At 46.8% G+C, this 23,628-nt stretch overlaps 1 protein-coding gene across 2 annotated transcripts in view; it reads left to right on the forward strand.

The window, feature by feature from the left end:
• Positions 1-16,150, forward strand: part of DOCK8 (dedicator of cytokinesis 8) — a 225,444-nt gene extending 209,294 nt beyond the window's left edge. For both annotated transcript variants that reach the window (XM_039249540.1, XM_039249541.1), the window contains 7 exons: positions 164-298; positions 1,696-1,785; positions 5,966-6,202; positions 8,584-8,727; positions 10,009-10,115; positions 14,620-14,790; positions 15,080-16,150. In XM_039249540.1, the coding sequence (XP_039105471.1) occupies positions 164-298; positions 1,696-1,785; positions 5,966-6,202; positions 8,584-8,727; positions 10,009-10,115; positions 14,620-14,790; positions 15,080-15,140 (945 nt within the window). In that variant the 3' untranslated portion in view covers positions 15,141-16,150. The remainder of the gene's footprint in view (positions 1-163; positions 299-1,695; positions 1,786-5,965; positions 6,203-8,583; positions 8,728-10,008; positions 10,116-14,619; positions 14,791-15,079) is intronic.
• The last annotated feature ends 7,478 nt before the right edge of the window (positions 16,151-23,628 follow it).

Consider the following 23,628-nt stretch of genomic DNA (forward strand, 5'->3'; position numbering starts at 1 on the left):
TTATTCCATCAGCATTAAATTTTTTTAAAGGAGTGATTTTGATTTACATTAGCCATAGGAATAAAATGCTTTGTAACACAGTAAAAGACCCCTGACCTTTCCAAACCAGTAGAGCCTCATGAATTTCCTAGCTAAAGAGAGGTCTTCTTATTTTCCTCACTAGGGTCATAAGAGAATGTTTGGAACCTACTTCCGAGTTGGTTTCTATGGATCCAAATTTGGGGATTTAGATGAGCAGGAATTTGTTTACAAGGAGCCTGCCATTACCAAGCTACCAGAAATCTCTCACAGACTAGAGGTAAGAAAAGTGCTTGATATTATACACTTCACAAAAGCAAGCTATAATGGGTTATTACAAAAAAAAAAGAAGAGTTACGGATTCATCGTTGATCTATATAAAACTTTTCTACATTGCATTTATAATATGAAGGCTATTAGGTGAAGTCATAAGGTAAAGCAGGATTTGGATAAATTTTCCCTAAGATTCTGTGTTTGCTTATCAAAGTTTATAAATTTATATGGTGATTATTTATTTTCAAGACTATCCCAAAGCCAGTTGATGTCATGCGCTTTCTTGTACCTCTTGAAATTTTAATGATAGTCTTTCAGTTTGAAGATTATTGCCTTGACTTTGAATCTGGCCAGATCACTGAGTTAGCCCTAGACAATGTTGTGGCCGTCCTGTTTGTATCACAGGACAACGCATCCCACTTCTGACACAGAGATGCTCCCAGTGTCCCTCTTCCTGCTGAACTGAACCAAGGAGCCCTCCTCCGTGGATTATCAGTCGCTGTCACTGTCCCGTCTCATAGACTAGAAGCCCAAACTTGCTCTTTACATTTGATCTATAATATAGCAGAAAAAAAACAGAGCATGTTCTGAAGGAACGGATGAAGAAAAAAGAAAACAGACCAGAGAAGAGTGAGAAAAGCAGACATTGAAAGGGCCAAGCACTTAGAACTCAGGAGGAGAGTCAAGAGGTGCCCCCCAAACAAAGCCCTCTCAGGCTGAATGACTGGGTTCCCTGAACTGCTGACAATTAGCTCAAGATTCATTCCTCATGCCCTCCTGCCATTGCTTTGAACTTATGCTTTTTCGTGGCTGTAAAATTTAAAACACTTGAGTCGCCAAATTGCTCCTTATACTATCCATCCATGGCAAATAAGACAAGAGAGTTCAGTCCCTACTTGACTCAAAGTAACCGTGGCCCAGAGTGGTTGGGTAAGTTGTCCAAAGTCATTCAGCTCATAGGAAGGAACACTAGCAATTGACCCCAGGCCACTTGGTTCCCCAGTGCGTTTCTTCAACACAGGACTTGAAGTATATGTTTTGTCTTGCGGAGCATGGTTGTCACATTCTGGGAAGCCCGGTGACCTGAGTTCCTTGGGTACAAAAGGCAAGAAGGAAATCGTGTCGTTCCCCTGGAGCTGCTCAGGAAATATGAGGACATTGGTTGAATCAGACCTCAAGCATACTTGTCACGGGGAAGCGTTTATCAGTTTGCAACGTTGCACTTCCTTATTTTTATTTTTGTCTCCAGAAATGCTGAACCTGCCTCATTAGCTCAGAAGGACTTCCAATAATCAATGAGCAAATTCTTCCTAACACTTGCTCCAAACTGAGGCTGCTTCTGAGTTTCCAGGAGTTGAATGATATTTAAGTAACTTTTCTCATCTGTCGTTTCTTCCTGTGTAGGGATTTTATGGTCAGTGTTTTGGTGCAGAATTTGTGGAAGTGATAAAAGACTCTGCTCCAGTGGACAAAACCAAGTTGGATCCTAACAAGGTATGGGGAAATGGGCAAAAAGTAACCGTCAGGCTCTGATTCTCTTTGTTCTTATCCCAAGAACCTAAAATGACCTCTCTCTGGGCTCGCAAAGTCACTTAAGTGCAACCACAGTTTTTTGTCTAGGGTTCAACTGTTACTGGGTTAGATCATAAAGAAGCCATATTCAAAGGCAGGAACTATAATGAGAGCTACCACTTATTAAACATCAACTGTGTTCCTGGTACTGCATCAGGTCCTTTATTTACATCATTTCATTTCATCCTCCAAGAGCCCTTTGAAGTGGGTGTTATTATTCCTATTTTACAGATGAGAAAACCGAGGCACACAATTAATAAGCAGCTTTCCAGGATCATGCGAGTGTCAAAGCCAGTACTCAAGCGCAGAGTCTGTCATCCTCAAACCCATCCTTTTCATCACTGTTCTTTATGGCCTTTCTCTCCAAACTTTACACTCTCACGTTCAAACATGTTTAAAAGATGCAGACTTGTCACTGCTGGCATTTAGGGGCCCCCTTCCTCAGGCGGCAGGCATTCCTTCCAGCTGCATGTAGGGCCCCTGTGCTGTTGGGGGAATGAGGGAAAGAGCTTGGACGTTGGTGTCCTCACTTTTCACATGAGGGTGTGTTCTGTCCCAGACCCAGCTGGGTGTGCCACGAACAGTTGGACAGTCCCCACCCAGAGCTTTATGATAAAGGGTACACAGAAGGCAAGGTCTGGGACAGACCCCAGGGCTTCCGTGCACCCTTCGTGGAATCCAGGCACGTCCCCTCGCCCAGCAGGTCAATACGTCCACCTGTCAGGAAGCACCACGGAGCCTCAGTGTCCAGGGTTTAATGTCCAGGCACGATCCGTTAACTCGTGGGCCACATTACTTAACTCAAGTCTCCAGCCCCCACCTCCCCTCCCTGGGAGAGGCCAAAGTCCGAACCCTCTAATCACATGCTTGATTTTTGGGTGACCAACCCCCATCCTGGGACCCACCCAGCTTGAGTCACCCCATTAGAATAACAAAGACACTCCTATCACTGAGGAAATTCCAAGGGTTTTGGAAACTGCACCAGGAGATGCAGACAAAGACGAGATGCATTCCTCATGGAACCATGGGTGCTGTCTTCCTACTCAGCCCACCTCTATTTTTTTTTTTTATTATTAATTTATTAGTAAGTTTCTTCTTCACTCATAAAAAAGAACATATTTTTGGCTTTGATACCATGACATAAAATAAAAAGGCAAATAACCGGAAGTTATCAGCTGCAGGTAGGCGGAAGCAACTGCTGCCGAGGCCTGACCGAGCGCTGCGTGCTCCGGACGAGAGCAGGGGCGCCGGTTGAAGCTCGAAGCGAGAGCCCAGGACACAGCGCTGGTTCGAGGCCCAGCTATCTCTAGAGACTGCTCAGTTCCCAAGGTTGTTTGGCCGGCTTACACAGGAAGTTAATCCTCTCCCTGTCTCTTTCTTTCCTTCCTCCCTAACCTTGAACTAGGAGAAGAGTAGGCAGTAATGCTTTGATGCTAGTCTTTCTAGTTTGCAGGATAGTGTCGTCTGAACATGTTTAACCTACTTATTTTCAACCTTCAAAAACACAAAACTACTAAAATCAACTGTAACTAAAGGCCTTTTTTATTTTTGGTCCGTGATCTGCTGTAGGCAAAGCTTCATATAGGAGTTTTTATAGAGAATTTCTATGACCGCGTCCCTGACCAGCTCGATGAACATCAGAGGCCAGAGCTTCTGCAGAGCCTCGTTCTTCATGTTGATTTCCGTGGCCTCCTTCACAAGGCCCTCCATATACATCTTGCAGAGTTTCTTTTTTTCCTTTATTTCCTCTAGCCGTTCGTTATAAAAGTCTCTTGTGGTATAATTTAGCGTCACACGATTTGTGTTTTCTCCTACAAGTCTTTTGCTGTCGTTATTTTCTTCGTTGACAAGACCAGGTTTTTTCCCTTTGGTTGCTAGCAGATACCGGAATGGCTTCTTTCTGGCTTCACCCAGAATTGAAATCAGACGGTACTGGGGTAACTCGGAAGATGCTACATGTACTAGGATTCCAAAGAGCCTTTCAGCCATGATCATATCATTCTGTGTCACCTCTGTCCCATTTACTTTCTGCATACTAAAATTCAGCCCACCTCTTAGACAGATGTGTTCATGAGGCTGTCATAGCTGCTGGGAATAATGCAAGGTCAAGGTATTTATTACACACTGGGGGACAGAGGAGGTTTGCCATCTGGCAGGCCTGGGAAGTAAGAGTCCAAACTCTTCCCTCACTTCTGTCCTCTAGGACATTAGGGAGATGATGCAAGTAGGGAGGAGTTGACCAAATGGAAGAGTGTGTTTTTCAACATATTTCAGCAGACTTGCTCCCTTCAGACACCTTCCCTAGTCCAGGCCTGAAGCAATAAGCGCGGTAAGAGCTGAGCTAAGCTCAGACAGAAGTGTCAGGGTCCTCGGAAGATGGACGTCCACAGCACGGGCTGCGTAGAATTGCCAGCGATGTCCCTGACACAGGGTGCGCTGTTCCCCTCTTTTCAAATGCCCATGGTGGGTTGTGAGAGTTTTAAATGAGAAGCTGAACCCGGAATTACAGCTGGATTTCATCACACTAAAGGGCGATTTACATTGATGGACGTCAATGATGTGCTCCGTCCATTTCAGTGGGTGGATGTTAGGGAATCCATGGTCATTATCGTTCTTTTTTTTTTTTTTTTCTCTTAAGAGGCTCACTTTCTTTCTTTCTTTCTTTCCTTCCTTCCTTCCTTCCTCCCTCCCTCCCTCCCTCCCTCCCTCCCTCCCTCCCTCCCTTCCTTCCTTCCTTCCTTCCTTCGAGAGATAAAGAACATGTCCAAGTAGAGGACAGGGGCAGAGGGAGAAGGAAAAAGAAAATCTCAAACAGGCTCCACACTCAGCACAAAGCCTAATGCAGGGCTTGATCTCACCACCCTGGGATCATGACCTGAGCCCAAATCAGGAGTCGGGTGGTGAACTGACTGAGCCACCCAGGCACCCCGAAGAGGCCTTCTTTCCTAATAAATGCCTTTCTTTATTGTATGTGCACGTGTGTGCATTTTAAAATGAGGTACATGCAGTGAAATTCACCTTTCTGGCGTTTAGTTCTATGAGTTTTGACAAACACATGTAACCACCACCACCACAAAGAGTTCCATCACCCCAAAATATCCCCCCATGCCCCTTCCTTCTGCCTTTAACCCCTGACAGTCATTGGTCTGCAGTCTGTCTCTGTAGTTTGCCCTTTTCCAGAATGGCATATAAATGGAAACCTCTCGTAATAAGGGACCCGTACAGACCTTTGGGTCTGGCTGCTATCACTTTACCGCAATGCATTTGAGATTCATCCATGTTGTGGCAATTTGTTCCTTTGTATTGCTGAGTGGTATTCCATTTCTTAAAATTTTTTAAATGTATATTTTTATTTTAAAATTTTGTAATGCTTATTCATTTCTGAGACAGAGTGTGAGCAGGGGAGGGGCAGAGAGAGAGGGAGAAACAGAATCCGAAGCAGGCTCCAGGCTCTGAGCTGTGAGGACAGAGCCTGACACGGGGCTCGAACCCACGAACAGTCTTGTCTGTTACGAGTTCTACTGCTCGAGACAGTGTATACAGGTTTTTGTGTGCACGCCAAGTTTTCATTTCTCTTGGGTGCACACATCAGAGTGGGACAGCTAGGTCGTACGGTCAGTGTCCTCTCTCTGTGTAAGAAACCAGCACCCAACGTGAGAAGGGCAGGGCCGTTTCCATTCCCACCATCCGTCTCTGAAAGTTCCAGCTCCTCTCCATCCTTGGCAGCGCTCGGTACTGTCGGTTTCCTTCAGTCTGGCCATTCCCCGAAGCGTCCAGTGGTCACAGTTGTTCTGGAAAGGAAAGCTGGTCTGCTCTGAATCGCAGTTCGCGACCTTGCGTACCGAGTTTCAGGTGGATGAGGGACCTCAGCTCGGAGGGCCAGCCCGCAATCCGACTTCACACGCGCGCCACCCGGTCCTTCTCACACCCCTTCCTGTCCCTGGGGGCGCAGAGCAGGGAGGGCCGACGCCTGACGCCTGACCCCACGCTCTCAGCTGCTGTGGCTTTTGTGGCAGTGCGGCCGTGCCGTGTTGGGGCATGCCTCCCCGGGGCTGGTGTTTGCAGACGGGCTCATCTCCTTCTCCCGCCTGTTCCCCTCCAGGCCTACATCCAGATCACCTTTGTGGAGCCCTACTTTGATGAGTACGAGATGAAAGACAGGGTCACCTACTTTGAGAAGAATTTCAACCTGCGAAGGTTCATGTATACCACCCCCTTCACCCTGGAGGGGCGGCCGCGGGGAGAGCTGCATGAGCAGTACCGGAGGAACACCGTCCTGACCACCATGCACGCCTTCCCCTACATCAAGACCAGGATCAGCGTCATCCAGAAGGAAGAGGTAATGGCCCCCGGAGCCAACGGGCTCCGGACTGAGGTCACCACCGAATGCATGAGTGTCCTGCCCAGGACGACAACCACCCCTCCCCCACGCTCCTTCGTGGCTGACTGCAGTGAAAACCCAAAACGGGGCACACTTGGGGTATCACTGGAGTGGGTCTTCCTCTGACCGTCATGGCCCCAGGGAATCCCATTTGGGCCGCACCACGTTTCACAGCGCTACTTTATATTTCAATAGTTTCCCTTTTGAATTTAGATCTTTAATATAAATCTAATGACATGCCTACATGATTTAACATGTGTATTTTCCTGATATGATTATATGAAATAGATGCTTAGATTTTAAATATTTTACAGTGAATTTTTATCTGTCTGGAAGCTTACAGTTGGGTTATTAATTATGAGAGACGGGATCAGCACGCGAGTAGCCCCATGAGCTGGTGGTGAGCTCGAAGAGAGGCTCCGTGCAAGGTAGACAAGCAGACCAGGTGACTTGTGCTCCCAGAGTCCTCCGGTGGCATTGCCCAAGAAACTTAGTTCCCTTCAGTTCCCTCATCTACGCACTGACACCAAGCACCCGTTTCTCCTCCCTGGTTCCTTGTACGGTAGAAGACTTTGACCCCATTGTAATGGGACCGATCAAGAAGGTGTCTCAAAATTAGGCAGAGGGTAAACATTTTATCTTACCTAAAAATACCTAAATGTACATGTATTTGCCTTTCACTTGATACAGAGCCCAGCCTTCCCTGTGGTTTGGGGTTGATGGGTGACAATTCAGCACGGTCTCTCTTGTATAAGCCCCACCCATAATACGCTGTGCGTAATTTTCTGTTCTCTCTATAAAGCAGAGGGGGAGCTTTGAGATCCTTGCTAAACAGCATGAGGGCAGAGTCCTTCTGGATTTTCATGACATTTTTGCCCCTAGCCTTTTTCAGTTGTCTCATGCACACCTAACATGACAGGAATCTTTATAGCGACTCACTTTCATGATGTCCTGCCCTAGCATACAGCCTGGTTTTCGGAGAAACAATTCTAGTCCTTTCCACACCCACAGTTCATCAGTTTATGCATTGTTTAATTAGATTAGGTCATTAAAATAACAAGCATAACAGGCGTCATCAAGTGGGTGAACACACAGAGGTGAACTTTGATGAACAAATACCTCATCGGGCAGGAGCAGAAAGGATTGAGCTCACTGCCCGCCGGCTAGGGCGTTCAGCAGCCACACCAGAGAGCGGGAGGCGAGGGAAGTCCTGAATGAGTGACTCATTTAAGAGGAGGTTGGTCTAGAGGGCATCTGTTCTGTTTCTTACTGTCTTGGACTTTTCAACACGAGAGCAGGTAGGCCTAGCACGGGAATAAACTCACGGTCCCAGTAAAAGTCCTCACAGCTCTGCTTGGCCATTGCTAGTTCCATGAGAGCCTCAGTGGGTTAGATTGCTAGGGCTGTCATGACAAAGGACTGTGAACCGGAAACATACAGTCTCACACTCCTGGAGGCCAGGGTCCAAGTCCAGATGTTGGCAGGGTTGATTCCTTCCAGGGGCTGTGAGGGAAGGATGCGTTCCAGACCCTTCTCCTTGACTAGTGTATGACTGTCTTCTCCCTGTGTCTTCCTATCCTCTCCTTCTCCGTGTATCTCTGTGTCCAAATTTCCTCTTCTTACGGGGACATCTGTCACATAGGGCCAACCCTTATGACCTCCCTTAAACTTGATTACCTCTATAAAGGCCCGTCTCAGATAGGGTCACATTCCGAGGTACTTGGATATGAAGTAAGGAGGGGATGGTATATAACTCCACCTAGGACTTTCAGGAAGGATCCTACCCCAAACCCACAGAACTTGGCAACCAGCAGATTGACCCTGAAGAGAATTCTGTTAACTAGGAATTTACCTTCAGGGTGAGTTGGACAAGGCGTAAATGATGCCAAAATCATGTATTATGGTGCAGGGAAAAAAACAAATTCTTTTGAGTATGGTGCTTCTAATACCTTTTCTAATGATGAGTCAAGTAACTTGTTCAACAATGGGGAAAAAAACTTAAAAGTGTAGAAGGACCATGGATTTTGAATGCAGACATCATTGCAATTAAATTCTGAGTCATTTTGGGGGCACTTAATTCACTTGACAAACCCCCCTTTGCTGTCAAATGGACAGAATGCAGAGGTTGTTTAAAGTAGTCAGTGAGAAATGTAGGCCAAGCCCCTGGAACCCAGGAAGTGTTCAAGAAACTGCCCTGCCTTCCCCTTGACCCATCCAGATCAATTATTCTGAAAGTCCCCTTACCCGTGTCTGCAGACCCGGGTCCCTCTGGCCCCAGGCTTAGTCCGTAGCTTACAAGACCAAACAATGACTTCCCTATGCTTATGTCTTGTATTCAGTTTGTTTTGACACCAATTGAAGTTGCCATTGAAGATATGAAGAAGAAGACTCTCCAGTTAGCAGTCGCCATTAACCAGGAGCCCCCTGATGCCAAGATGCTTCAGATGGTGCTGCAAGGCTCTGTCGGAGCGACTGTCAACCAGGTGAGCAGAGCCAGTGGGCGGCCATTCCTCTGCTTCCTGTTCCTTTGGTTTCCATTAGATGTCTGTGCCCTCCTTCCTTGAGGTTGATGAGGAGTCTGGTCCACACATAAATGGTACCCCTTAACTTAGACCTGGTGCTTGTGAGGCTTAGAAGACTTTGAGGAGGCCTCTTCTGCTTCATGTAACAGCCCACAGTAGAAGACAAGCCCCAGACATGAGCGGACCGTGACGAAGGAGTCCCGTTTTCACAGAACAGTCTTCACTTTGAGGCCAGACCTGGCAGTGTGTTCCAGATCTGGGTCCTGTTGCAGAGAGCTGAGTCATGCCCCATTGAGGGAGAGCTGAGCTGTTACAGAGCTTGAGGCCGAGGCAAGGATGTCTGCAGGGGAGAGGGGAAAGGGTCTGGACTGTGTAGCCCCTGCGTCAGTCACCAGATGAGCCCAGCAGGCCAGGGGCCTTGTCAACCACAGGGACCAGGGACCAGGCTCCTTGAGCCACTTCGGATCAAGCCAGATGTTCTCAAACCCGGGAGAATCCTCACTCCCAAACTCAGCTCGCAACTAAAGCAGTTTCAGATGCAGGGGGATGCCGGCTTCCTACTTTCTGTCCAGGAGGCATCCTTAGTTTCAGATCCAGATCTGCTCTTGTCTGTACCTCCATTCACAGACTCCCTGAGCATCGAGAGTTTTTCCTCACTCAGTGCACCTGGACTTCCCCGCAAAAACTGTGTCCAGATACTATCAAGGGAGCAGAAATAGCCCAGAGTAGAAACGACTGTTACATTTCCAAGATCTTTGCTTTAAGTCTTTGCTTTAAGTCCTGATCCTTTGATGAAAATGGAAGACCTTATAAGCCCATGGCCACGGACAACGTATGTACTACGCGTATCTTGACTCAAGCCAGCAAATGCACAGAATGGCGCTCACCAGCAGGGCAGCCAGAGAAGTGAATGTGAATCAGAACAGTCCCCATTTTTAGAAAAGCAACTCGAAGCACATCCGCCATGATGCAGTAGTATTACCTTTGCATATGAAGAACCTATTATTAGTAGCTTAGATTAGGAACATACATGTATACCTCTGAGCATTCTCCTAAAACCCCAGACTCCTATGAAATCAGAGTTTCCAGAGAAGCTCAAGGCCTCCCTGGATGTTTTGTTTTGACTGTGATCAAACTAGCTACAGTGTTCAGCGCTCAAACTAAGGAGTCACTCCAAGGTTTTCTCCCAAGCAATTCAGTTTTCTTTCCAATGTCCTAGTGTTTTGTGGCTTTTTCCAACAGGGACCCCTGGAAGTAGCCCAAGTGTTCTTGGCCGAGATTCCAGCTGACCCAAAGCTCTATCGACACCACAACAAGCTGAGGCTGTGCTTTAAGGAATTCATAATGCGGTAAGAACGAAAATGGCTGGGAATTCGCTAGAGCAATGGTTCTCAAAGTGTGGTCCCTAGTCCAAGCAGCTGCAGCATTCCCTGAGAACTTGCTAGAAAGGCGAATTCTCCGGCACCACCCAGACCTACTGAATCAGAATCTGCCCAGCCCCGCAGTCTGTTTCACCAAGCCTTCTGGGGGTTCTGATGCTCACTCACATTAAAAAAACCACTACAGTGGAGCAGCGAAACGTGGGCTACGATTAAGTAACTGACATGTAAACTGTAAAGTGCTTGCATGTTTATTGTCCCGTGTGTGCCTCACATCTCAAACAGGTATTATCACCAGCCTCATTTTGCAAAAGGGGAAACGGAGGTTCAGAGATGGGAGGTGACTTTGCCTAAGGTCACATAGCTAGCAAGAGAGCGGAGTTCAAGGTCAGCTCTTCTGAATCTATGTAGCCCACACCTCCATCAATGTGCTGACTGTTTTTAAGTCCACGAGGGGGTTGGCACTGTCTTTATCATTCTTAATATCACACAATAACTTATTTTTAGAATCATAAGAATAGACCCTGCCTCAAATTTGGTAAAGGGGAGATTCTAAATCTGGGCTTTTTCAAAGGTATGGTCTCTCTGGCAGTTTCCATCATCAGACAAGCCTCTTCTCTGCTCCTGAATTCTGCAGCAGAATTGGCATCAAGAGTAGCCTGTTGGGAGGGCGGGGGGGCACCTGTGTGGCTCAGTTGGCTGAGCATCTGACTTTAGCCCAAACTGTGATCTCATAGTTCGTATAGTTCGTGAGTCGGAGCCCCGCATCAGGCTCCCTGCTGAATGAGTGAGCATAGAGCCTGCTTCAGATCCTCTGCCCCGTTCTCTCTCTGCCTTTCCCCCACTCATTCTCTCTCTCTCTCTCTCTCTCTCTCAAAAACGACTAAACATTTTTAAAAAGTAGTCTGTTCAGGCTGCATAGGTCTTACAAACTAGGAACCCATCGTTGAGCATGGACTTGCAAGCTATTGCAATGCAGACAGGTACAGCATCATCTCCTATGGTCCTAAAATGAATGATTTGAAGGATGCGATGGTCTTTCACCCATAAGAGGAAACGACATCAGGAAAATGTATACCAGTATTTCTTTTCATCCGGAACCGTAGAGCAGCATGTTAAGTATAGGAATAAACTCATTAGGCAGATGGAGAGTAAAGGAGGCCAGAAGTGAAAGTTTGTTAAATTCGGTGAGAATTCTTCAGAATGCTAGGGTTCGGTGAGATTAGAGATACCCGCTCCTCCGCAGGCTCCGGGGAGAGATCTGCATACTCACTGTGCATAGAGGAGACTTACTGGATCCTACAGTGAGGCACTGCTGTTGCCTGACAGAGTGTGTCTATGTGTCTCCGTGTCTGTGTGCATGCACCCAGTCACCCACACGGCACACACACAGAGGTCGTATTTATTAATGTTTCCATATTTGAATTGTGCCCTGGATCTGATAGCAATTCTGACATTACACAAAAGCTCCATTTTCTTTAGTAACTAGTGCATTTGTACAGAACAAAAACCCAGAAAAATATTGGGGGACTTTTTAGAAAAGCTAATTCCTTGGCACATACCTTCATTTAAAATGAGTTATGGCAGTGCCTGGGTGGTACCGTCTGATTAAGCTTCAGCTCAGGTGATGATCGCGGTTTGTGGGTTCGAACCCCGCGTTGGGCTCTGTGCTGACAGCTCAGAGCCTGGAGCCTGCTTCGGATTCTGTGTCTCCCTCTCTCTCTGCCCCTCCCCTGCTCACGCTCCATCTCTCCTCCTTTCAAAAATAAACAAACATTAAAATATAAACAGTATTTAAAATTTGTTAGAATATAAATTAATATTACTACTACAAAAGCTAGAAAATTTTCACCCCGCCCATTCAGAGATCTACCTTTTTAAAACACTGTTTATTTTTTTAAATTTTTTATTTAAATCTAAGTCAGTTAACAGTATAACAATGGCTTCAGGAGTAGAATTTAGTGACGCATCACTCACATATAACACTGCGTTTATTTATTGTGGTGTAACAAGCTACCTGAAAACGTAGTGGCTTAAAAGGACAACTTTTACTTATTGTGTATGTGGTTCTAGGGGTCAGGGTCTCAGCTGGTGGCCTTTGCTCACCTCTCAGTGGCTGCCAGACAGTGCCGGGGCCTGAATTACCTGAAGGCTTCCTCACCGTCTGCGCTGAAAAATACTCACACAGGATTCCCAAGACGCATGTCCCAAGAGACACAGGCAGGCAGAAGGCACGCCGCACCACAGAGCATCACCTCTGCGGCACCGTGTTCGCTGGGGCAGCCACACAGGACCACCTGCCCTTTGATGGAAGTGTCACAAGGTTCTGGAAGAGCACGTAGGATGGGCAGCTACTGCTGTGACCATTTTTGAAAAATACGATCTGTCACAGCTTCTCCCTTAGCCGACCCATCAGCCGGATGTTGTAAGAGATTATCATTCCCATTTTACAGATGAGAAAACTGAGGATTTCGGTGCTTAAGTCCTTGTGCTAACGCACAGCAACCGGGCTCCAGCTCCAGCTCTGTCTGCAGGGAAAGCGTGTCAGCACGTCTGGAGCGCATGGTACGCAGTCGGCCTATTCCAGCCTAGCTCGTACCACTTCTGACCACAAAGACTAACTCCCCACCCCAGGTTTTCAGAGACATTCCCAGGTACACAGTCGGCTTCCACAGGCCTCTCGTAGTCCGTCACCGCTGCACACTGCGGCCTGGAAGTCATCCTGATGCTGATTTTATTTTTCACATGGTGGTAGCTCACGTAACTGTTAGTTAAGAAGCAATAAAAAATAATAGTAATAAGGGATGACGTGGATTTCTCAGGATTCAGAGGTTATACGCCTCCCCTTCCCACCCCTTCTCGAAGCCCTGGACATGCTACCTCAGACATCCTACAGTTTGCTTCAATTAATGCCAAACTTAAAAGGCAGGTGAAGATCCAGTTAGGGGAGTTCTTTTGGCTTCTGTCTGAGTTACCACGTCCTTCCGCCACGGGCTAATTCCAGGGGGAAGCGGTGGTCGTGGGCTTATTTTTTTCCCCGGGGCCAGGTAGCTTTCCCCTGTCCCTCAGCCACATTCCACCCTCTTCACCTTTGACGGTTATCCTGAAAATGTGTTCAGTGCTAATACCAACGGCGTGTAAACAAGGTGTGGGTGTCCCCGTGACTTCACCCAGATTCAACACCGCTAGAGGGAAAACCGTGCAAACCACCCCAGAAACCCATCGTCTGAAGGATCATAAAGACCGTTACTAATTTCGGAATGTCAGCTAAGTTTCACCCATGACGTTGCCCTCGTTTGCCGATTTGTAAGTTTCCGTGTGCAGAACAGTGTAACATACAAGGCAGGACTTTACCATGTTGAAAGAACATGATTTTCTTCTTCGGAACCTAGCGTATACTGTGGGAGGCCAGGAAACCGCTAGGCTTCACTGTCGACAAGTTAGAGCAACACAATGCGTCGTGACGATTTTCTCTCTGCTGCTCTACAGTTTCCCCACGGTGGATCTGCTTTTGTGCAAGAGAGGGTTTGTGTCTGTTTGCGATTCTGGAAAACCTTCAGCTGTGATCTCTTTTTTTTTTTTTAAGTTGATTTATTTTGAGAGACAGAACGAGTGGGAGAGGGGTGGTGAGAGGGTTCCAAGCAGGCGCCTCACTCTCACACACCCTGAAATCATGACTTGAGTTGAAACCAAGAGCCAGATGCTTAACCGACTGAGCCAACCAGGCGCCCCTTAACCATTGTTTAACTTTTTTTTTTTTTTTTTTAATTTCTTTGGTGATCTCCTTAGATCCATCATACAGGCCCTGTGTTCTCCATTTTTGTCTGGTATATTTGTTAACCTGTCCATTGCGACTTTGTTTTAGTAACTATATTTTTAAATGTTTTTAATGTTTGTTTATTTTTGAAACAGAGAGTGTGAGTAGGGGAGGGGCAGAGAGAGGGGGAGACACAGAATCAGAACCAGGCTCCAGGCTCTCAGCTGTCAGCACAGAGCCCGACGTGGGGCTCAAACCCACGAACTCTGAGATCATGACCCGAGCTGAAGTGGGGCGTCCAACCAACAAAGCCACCCAGGCGCCCCCCCATGTAACAGGTTCTATTCTGGCACAACCATGGGTCTGAAACCTGGACCCACCACTTCCTCACAGTGTTATCTTGGCATGGCTGAGCCTCAGAGACAAAGACACAGACCTTCTAGATTCGTTGGGGAAGTTAACCAGACAATGTATGGAAGCCTCCTTGTATGGTGCCCAGCACGGAGCCACTTACAGTGTCAAGATCGCCCGGCTCACTCCGTAGAGACGCTGATTCCTTAAATCTGAGGTGCAGCCCAGAAGGCCGTCCTGACAGGCCACCCAGCTTGCAAACACCCTTGGACACACTGGAGGAATGTTCGATAATAGCTAAGCACTTCAGACCCCTGTGAGATACAGCCTCATTCCCCTCTCTGCCCTGTTGTGTGTGTATCTCAGGTGCGGCGAGGCCGTGGAGAAAAATAAACGTCTCATCACGGCGGACCAGAGGGAATATCAGCAGGAACTCAAAAAGAATTACAACAAGCTGAAAGAGAACCTCAGGCCAATGATCGAGCGGAAAATTCCAGAACTCTACAAGCCGATATTCAGAGTTGAGAGTCAAAAGAGGTGAGTTCGGGGCAAGGGAGTCCTCTTCCCGGGATAAAGGATAGCGATTCGGGCCCGGCCAAGGGGCTTCCGAGCACTGGGAGCGCGCCTGGCTTAGAGAATCCTCTAGAACCCGATCTGTCCAGATTCCACCCTGCATCCTGAGTAGCTTACACTCCCTCTACCTTCCTCATGACCTCCCCGGTACCCCTTCTTGTGATTTTCCCCCTCCCTCTCTTTCAAGGACTAAGTGATCTTTCTGACCTCTGTTTTTTGGTTTTTTTTTCCTCTGTGTCCCTTTTAATTTCAGAGACTCCTTCCACAGATCTAGTTTCAGGAAATGTGAAACCCAGTTGTCACAGGGCAGCTAAGAAAAGCTGTCTTCACGCTTAGAGACTGAGGCCCATGACCCTGGAGAAGTACTCGCTGGCACTGAAAACGCGGGACAATTGCGGCGCGGGACTGACCGCACGCTCCCCGATGGACAGAGCCCTGGAAGCTTCAGGATCCAAGTGACCAGGGGATTACACCCACATGGGGTCTCTGATTCGATTTTGGCCACACCAGGGGATGGGGATAGTGGAGGATGGTTAGTCAGAGGTGCCAAAAGGTACCGATGTGTTTATCAAAGCACGCTTTCTCACAGTATTGTGCAAAACGAGGCATACACGCGTCTCCTGCCGAATGGTGGGGCACGGTGTGCGGGAGCGATGACTTGCTCCGGCCATATTTGAATTTGCGGGACAACCCCAAATCATCCATGGGAAGATGGAAACCTTGGCCACCATCCTCTTCAGAGTGAACTTCACTCCTTCCCTGTCTGTGGGAAAGGAGGGTGAGCCGGCAGGTGTGCAAAACATAAGCATGTTCACTAAACGTGCCAGGGGAGTCCTCACGAGAGAGCTGAAAGTCATCACAGTTGGAAACCTGGGGTGGATTAATTATTTGTGAACTCGTTGCCTTTTCGGTAACGGTGGACTAATTGTTGTATAGTTATTTTTGCTTCATTGTTACTGTATGTTACGTTAATTTAACAAGCGTGTAACAAGCATGTAGAGAGGAGCACTGTATAGAGGAGCACTGGACGCAGTGAGTGAGGAGGTCCGTCTGGAGCTCCGCTACACTTCCTTACATTGAAACAGTTCTGCAAGGCTCTGCGTTTTTCCTTACGCTCCTTCTCGCTCTCTTTCTCTGCTCCTGTCTGGGACCAAGTTTATTTCTATAATCTCTGCTTTCCTTTCAGAACATTGTGCTTTCTGTCAGCCTATGTATGTATATCAGCTACAGAGTATATTCAACATCGACTTCTTTTGACAAAGAAGGAGACAGATGGATGCAATTATTTTTCAAGAATTAAGTGATCTATTTTTCATATGACTGATGACCTTTGGTACTAAAAATGTAGTAAGAATTGTAAGCAAAATGCTTCCCTTTTTAATTCATGCTTTTTTGGGGGGGGGTTGGTTTTTTGTTTTTTAATTTTGACAACTCTTAACTCTTGGAAAGCACGTCAGAGAAGAGAAAATATTTTTATGCATTCAGGCCTTTCAGACAGTGCTATCCAGGGTCTCACTTCTTATGCAGTGTTTAATTTGGTATTCATGAGAGAATGTAATTTGGATAACCCAGAACTTTTGGGTTTAAACGATCAAGTATGCATGAACTTATATTCTGAAAAAGGTCTTTTTTTTAACCAAAGCGTACTAGTTTAGGCGGCAAACTTTTTGTGTTTTAGGCATTTGGGGCAGAACTCTTTCTAAAGTAGATTATACACTGAATTGATTTTAAGTGAATATATAGGGTATACTTGAATTCCATATGCTGTTTCGCATCTTCTGTGTGGGAGGTCTGGGTGAGATCAAGGTCGAATACCATGGGCACTGTCCTCCAAAGCCTGACAAGTTTAGTGAGGAAAAGCATCTACATGCCTGCGGCCACAATACAGAGCCAACTAGAACAAGCCCTACAGAATGAAACTTTTGAGGGGCACCTGGGTGGCTCAGTTGGTTGAGCCTTCAACTTTGGCTCAGACCATGATCTCACGTTCATGAGTTCGAGTCCCGCATCAGGCTCACTGCTGTCAGCGCGGAGCTTGCTTCAAATCATCTGTCCCCTTCTTTCTCTGTCCCTACCCTGCTCACTCTCTCTCTCTCGAAAGTAAATAAACATTAGGGGTGCCTGGGTGGCTCAGTTGGCTGGGTGTCCACCTTTGGCTCTGGTCACGATCTCATGGTTCATGGGTTCGAGCCCTGCGTCCAGCTCTGTGCTGATGGTGCGGAGCCTGCTTGGGATTCTCTTTCTCTCTCTCTCTCCCTGTCTCAAAATAAGTAAAACTTTAAAAAATTAAAAATAAATAAACGTTAGAAAAAAAAGACTGTAACCTTTTATGAGTTGAAGATGGGCATCACTGTCAACATCTATTATATTTTGCCCTCATACAGGTGTTAGGTGCGAAGTTATCTAGATCTGTGTTATAACTCAAGAGGCCTAATAATCCTAAGGACCTCAGATAGTCTTGATTAAATGTCCCCTGCATTTTCTTAGTCTCTCTGGTACCACACTGGGTGCTGCTTAGCCACAAGTGCAGGGACTGTAAACTGCTGCATTCCTGTCCCCTAACCCAGTGCTGAACACACAGAAGGTACTTAGTAAGTATTCATTAAATGACTAAACAAATGAGTGAGTCTGAATAGACCAGCTTCTAGGAGAGCAGTGCCTGCTTGCAGTGCAATACAGTCCACATAAATAACTTTAAATTTTCTAGTAGCCACATTAAAAATAATCATAAAAAGGGGCACCTGGGTGGCTCAGTCAGTTGAGCGTCGGCTCTTGATTTCAGCTCAAGTCATGATCTTTCAGTTTTTAAGATTGAGCCCCACATTGAGCTCTGCACTGACAGTGTGGAGCCTGCTTGGGATTCTCTCTCTCCCCCTCTCTCTACACCTCCCCTCTCCCGCTCATGCTCTCTCTCTTTCAAAATAATTAAATAAACATGAAAAAAATTAATCATAAAAAGAGACAGGTGAATTAATTTTAACAATACATTGTAGTTAAGTTGATATATTTAAAAATTATCATTTCCACATATAATCAATATAAAAACTATTAATGAGGCATTTTACATTCTTTTTTCATACTAAGTCATCAGTATCTGTATGTATGTAGTTCACATGTACATTTTACATTTTTTTAAATGTTTATTTATTTTTGAGAGAGAATGAGCAGAGGAAGGGCAGAGAGAGAGGGAGACACAGAATCTGAAGCAGGCTCCAGACTCTGAGCTGTCAGCGCAGAGCCCGAGGCGGGGCTTGAACTCAAGGACTGTGAGATCATGACCTGAGCTGAAGTCGGCCACTTTACTGACTGAGCGACCCAGGTGCCCCCACATTTTACATTTGATCTCAGTTAAGACCAAGCACATTTCAGGTGCTCAATTGCCACATGCAGCTAGTGGCTACTATATTGGACAGAGCAATTCTAGAAGCTTCCAACTGTTATAACTTGATGCTTCTGCTGTATGGGCCCTGAATATAGTGGGGATAGTGTCTGGAAAGAGAATAACAGAATTCTGAGTGAGATCCCGTGGGCTTCCCTACAGGTGAACGTTGCAGAGCTGGGGTTACGGACTGGCTGACCTTGGTTTTGGTTCTCAAACTCTTTCTGAGTTAACCTTGGCTCTTTTATCAGTTCCAGACAGCTTAGCTGTTCTTCAGGTAACAGGTATAGATATAGTGGAGGCATTGCTGGACTTACATAAATAACAGCATAAACAAAGAACTTGGACACATAAATAACAGCATAAACAAAGAACTTGGACCCTGGTCTTCTTAACCCTTAAATATATATAGAGTTAAGAAAGAAACATTTTAGGGACGCCTGCCTGGGTGGCTTAGTTGGCTGAGCATCCTACTCTTGATTTCTGCTCAGGTCATGATTCTGGGGTCGTCAGACCAAGCCTGGCATCACGCTCTGCACTGAGCATGGAGCCTGCTTGAGATTCTCTCTCTCTCTGTCTTTTTCCCTCTGCCCCTCTCCCCTACTCATGCTCACTCTCTCTCTCTTTCTAAAATAAAAATAAAAATTGATTGTACACTTAAGAATCATTTCTTCATAGGGGCGCCTGGGTGGCTCAGTCAGTTGAACATCTGATTCTTGATTTTGACTCAGATCATGATGATCTGTTCGTGAGATCAAACCCCTGCATCAGGCTCTGCACTGGCAGCGTGGAGCCTGCTTGGGATTCTCTCTCTCCATTTCTCTCTGCCGCTCCCACACTCACACTCGGCACATTCTTTCTCTCAAAAGAATGAAGCATTTTAAGCATTCCTAAAAACAAAACCGAAAGAGATAAGAAACCACAGTCCTAAAAGTAAAGCAACTTAGGTCTTTTGTTTTTATGAAAATTGGAGAAACCTGATATACCACGATAGCATCTTGGTTTTACTTTGGAAAACCCTCAGTGCTAGTTATTGGAGGAATCTTCCCATTAGCTCCATGCCTCCTCTCCTTCAGCAAGGTCAAGGGTACAATTGTCACTCTTCCTTGAGACTCTCTAGGAAGGGGCACCTGACTGGCTCATTAAGTGGAGCGTGTCACTCATGATCTCCAGGTTGTGGGTTCGAGCCCCACCCCCACACTGGGCGTACAGATTGCTTAAAACACAAAAACCTCCAGGAAAAGGACACCTACGCTGCACAGACCCGATTGGGTCTTCAGCTCTTTTATTCCAGTCTGTAAGGAGTTCTTTCCATGACAACAGATTTAAATTCATTTTTTTGTTTGTTTGTTTAAAAAAAATTTTTAGAGCCGTCATTGATCATTGTGCTTGCGAGCATCTTTTCAAAGACAGGGAGCCTTTGTTTCGCTTTGAATATATTTTAAATGCTCGTTATCTCCAATGTTGTAAAGCTGCTATTAGGTATCATTTTGCAAACACAACAAAAGACCGGAAAGGTTCCAACACATTCAGGAATGCAGGGTATGTCCACAGTACCCAGTGTATCATTTCATGAACTAAAAGCAGGGCTTCCCAGTCTTTTTCACACCACGGCTTTAAAACATGTTATCCACGGGGGCGCCTGGGTGGCTTAGTCAGTTAAGCGTCCGACTTTCGCTTAGGTCATGATCTCGCGGTTCGTGGGTTCGAGCCCCGCGTCGGGCTCTGTGCTGACTGCCAGCTCAGAGCCTGGAGCGTGTTTCAGTCTGTGACTCCCTCTCTCTCTGACCCTCCCCTGCTCCGCTGTCTCTCTCTCTCTCTCTCCTATAAATAAATAAAANTCTCTCCTAGAAATAAATAAAACATTAAAAATTACAAAAAAAAAAAAAAAAAACATGTTATCCACGGAGACATAACACATAGCCCGCAAACCTATTTGCTGAAAACAAAACTAAACAGTATCTCACCCAGTTACCGTGGACTTGCACGAAGTCAAGATACTGGCCAGAGCCTCCGTCAGCTGAAGGCCTGGCTGACGGTGGCGGATTCTGTTCCGAGGTGGCTCGTTCCTAACGTCGGAACATTCGTGCTGGTCATTGATGGGGTGCCTCCGTTCTCCCTCCAGGCCTCCCCCCACACTGCATGAGTGCCCTCATCACATGCTGCCCACTCTCCCTGGGAGAAGTAAGGTGCAAGCGGCATGACTTTTGTGACCTAGCCTCCAGAGTCAGACCCCCTCACATCTGCCATGGTCTTTTTTTAAGAACAAGTCACCAGGTTCGGTCTCCATTCAGGGGGAGAAGGATTCGGCTCTACGTTTTGAATGAAGGGATGTTCAAGAATTTTTGAACATCTTTTAAAATCACCATAATGGGGTACGTAAAACTTCCACATTCATTGTCTCGATGGGCTAGATGGGCCAAGCTACGTGCTGCTAGAGATTTCTAGCCACGGAGCTCCGGCCGCGTTGAGTCCCTCCCAGGGGCTGAGGCCGTCCACCTGAAGCAATCTCTGTAAGCCAGCTCCTGGGTGCACCATGCCACCCCACCTGGGAAACCCTGGCCTACAAGTGGTTCTCAGCTGACAATCTTTTGCAAGGGACACATAACCAGTCTCAAGGTGTTTTCAAAGAGGGTGGGCAAGTTTCCTGGCTCATGTAACGGGACAACCCAGAGGTGATGTTGGTTCGACCCAGCTTGATTCGGGACCCACAGAGCATGTCCTGGGTCCGTTTGTCATCTCTGCTTCCGCTGGGTTGGCTCTGTGTTCAGGCTTTCAGCTGTGAACCTGGGAAATCCAACTCAGCCCTCAGGATGGCAGCCCTCAGGCGGTCCTGAGCCTCGGAACCTGGTCTGTTCCAGAATTCCCAGCGGGATTTTTTCAGGTTCTTTCTAATTGGAGTGGCTTATGCTAACCAAGATTCTCCCCTCATTCTAGAAACAGGGTCATATCAACTCAAACCACGTGGTTTGAACATGGAGGAACAGACTAGTAATTCCTCAGGGAAGTGAGCGGAAAAGAGAAGGAAGCCAAGCAAACCATGGGGGCTCACTATCAAACATTTTGCCTTAAAGCATTCAGAAGGGGCACCTGGGTGGCTCAGTTGGTTGAGCATCTGACTCTTGATTTCCGCTCAGGTCATGATCCCAGGGTTGCGGCATCGAGCCCCACATCAGTCTCCATGCTGAACATGTAGCTTGCTTAAGACCCTCTCTCTCTCTGCCTCTGTCCCTCCACCCACGCCCTTTTCTAAAATAAAAAATAAATAAAAATGTTTTAAAGCATCCAGAAGAAGGAATTTGTGTGGAGATCAGGATGACAGTTTTTTTCATATCCTGTTCACAACCGCTGGTCTGTCAGGACTGTCCCCAGGAGGGGAGATGAAGGGGACATGCAGTATAAGAGAAAGACAAAGGGCCTATCACATCCTGAAGAAAAGTGGGGTCTGGGATGAATGGGAGTGGGCCGTTTCACCCTACAAGTCATTCATTTTCTAGCGTGTCTTGCCCAAGATGGCGCACCTGACCAGGAGTCAGAACCATCGACCTGAGGGGGCAGGAGCACTGGTGGAAGAGGGAAATGGAATCACATTAGGTTTGAGGGGAAGAAGTCAAGCATCAAAACTGTGCTTTCGCTCATCGCTGTATCCCAGCGCCTGGCCCATAGTGGGCCCTTGATGAATGTTTGTAAATATCCAAAGTAATGAATGAATGTGGTCGCCAGTGATTTCTTCCAGACTGTTCCTTTTCTGCAGCCCTGAGCTAAAAGCAGTACCTAAAGGAGAACAGTCGATTAAGGTCAATTGGCCCCAGAGGAATGACTATCCATTCACTCTTCTTTTTTTTGTTATTTATTTTTGAGAGAAAGAGAGACAGAATACAAGCAGGGGAGGGTCAGAGAGAGAGGGAGACACAGAATCTGAAGCAGGCTCCAGGCTCTGAACTGTCAGCACAGAGCCAGATGTGGGCCTTGAACTCACAAACCGCAACATCATGCCCTGAGTCAAAGTCAGATGCTTAGCTGACTGAGCCACCCAGGTGCCTCTCCATTCACTCTTGACTATTTATTATCAATTCCTGGGCAAGAATTAAGAGGATTTTCCCCCTTTCTGATACTATCCCTTGACTCATCCTGAACGTCATCCTTAATAATTTTAAACCTAATCTCACAGAGCCTGATTAAAAACCCCAAATCCCCCTGGGGCGACTGGGTAGCTTAGTCGGTTGAGGGACCAACTCTTGGCTTCGGCCCGGTCATGATATAGCAGTTTCATGGGTTCGAGCCCCATATCGGGCTCTGCATGAGCCCCATGGAGCCTACTTGGGATTCTCTGTCTCTCTCCCTCTCTCTCTGCCCCTTCCTCACTCATGCTGTCTCTGTCTCTCTCAGAATAAATAAATAAACTTAAAAAAAAAAAAAAACCCCAATCTCCGACAGTCACTAAGTTTGCAGGCAGAGAACTCCTGGAGGAAGCAGTGTGGCAGCTGAGGTTGGAAACTATGTGGAGGGCCGTCTGTGTTCCTGACCCCACGGCCTGAGGCTACAGCACATGGGGGGATGGGGGGCTGCCCTGCCCTTTCTGGAATGACACTACTGAATCCAACCCAGGTCCTAGTCTGACAGTGATCTTTGTGGCATGAGCCTAGCAGCTAAATGGCTTTCACTTTTGCTGGTTTCCTCACTGCTGGAAGATGGCACTCACCTGCTGCAAGGGCGAGGGAGTGATTTTGCGGGTGGCATAGCTCCAGAGGGTACAGTTGCGTCATCGACTCCTTATGCCTTATAAGTTCCTTTATGCCGTGAGCAAACGTGACATGGATGAACACGCTCTGCTCTGCTGACAAGTTCTGTTATCCAACGGGATTGTAGGGGTTCTTGGTGAGATGATTAATAATAATAATAATAATGGGGCACCTGAGTGGCTCAGTTGGTTGAAAATCCAACTTCTGCTCAGGTCATGATCTCACAGTTCATCAGTTTGAGCCCCGCATCAGGCTCGCTAGTTTCAGTGTGGAACCCCCTTGGGATCCTCTGCCCACCCCCCCTCTCTCTGCCCCCCAATGTGTGCAGGCATGTGTGCAGGCATGTGTGCGCTCTCTCTCAAAAAGTAAAATAAAATAGGGGCGCCTGGGTGGCTCAGTTGGTTGAGCGTCCAACTTCAGTTCAGGTCATGATCTCACGGTTAATGGGTTCAAGCCCCGCATTGGGCTCTGTGCTGACAGCTCAGAGCCTGGAGCCTGTTTCAGATTCTGTGTCTCCCTCTCTCTCTGACCCTCACCTGCTCATGCTTTCTCTCTCTCTCTCTCAGAAATAAATTTTTTAAAAAACCTTAAAATATTTTTTAAAAAAAGTAAAATAAAATAAAATTAATAATAAGAGAAGACCACGGGTCTGCCAAATGTCTCTGGGCCAAGGATCAGAAG

Source organism: Hyaena hyaena, unplaced genomic scaffold (assembly GCF_003009895.1).
Source record: "Hyaena hyaena isolate Hyena2069 unplaced genomic scaffold, ASM300989v1 scaffold_341, whole genome shotgun sequence".
Lineage (NCBI taxonomy): Eukaryota > Metazoa > Chordata > Mammalia > Carnivora > Hyaenidae > Hyaena > Hyaena hyaena.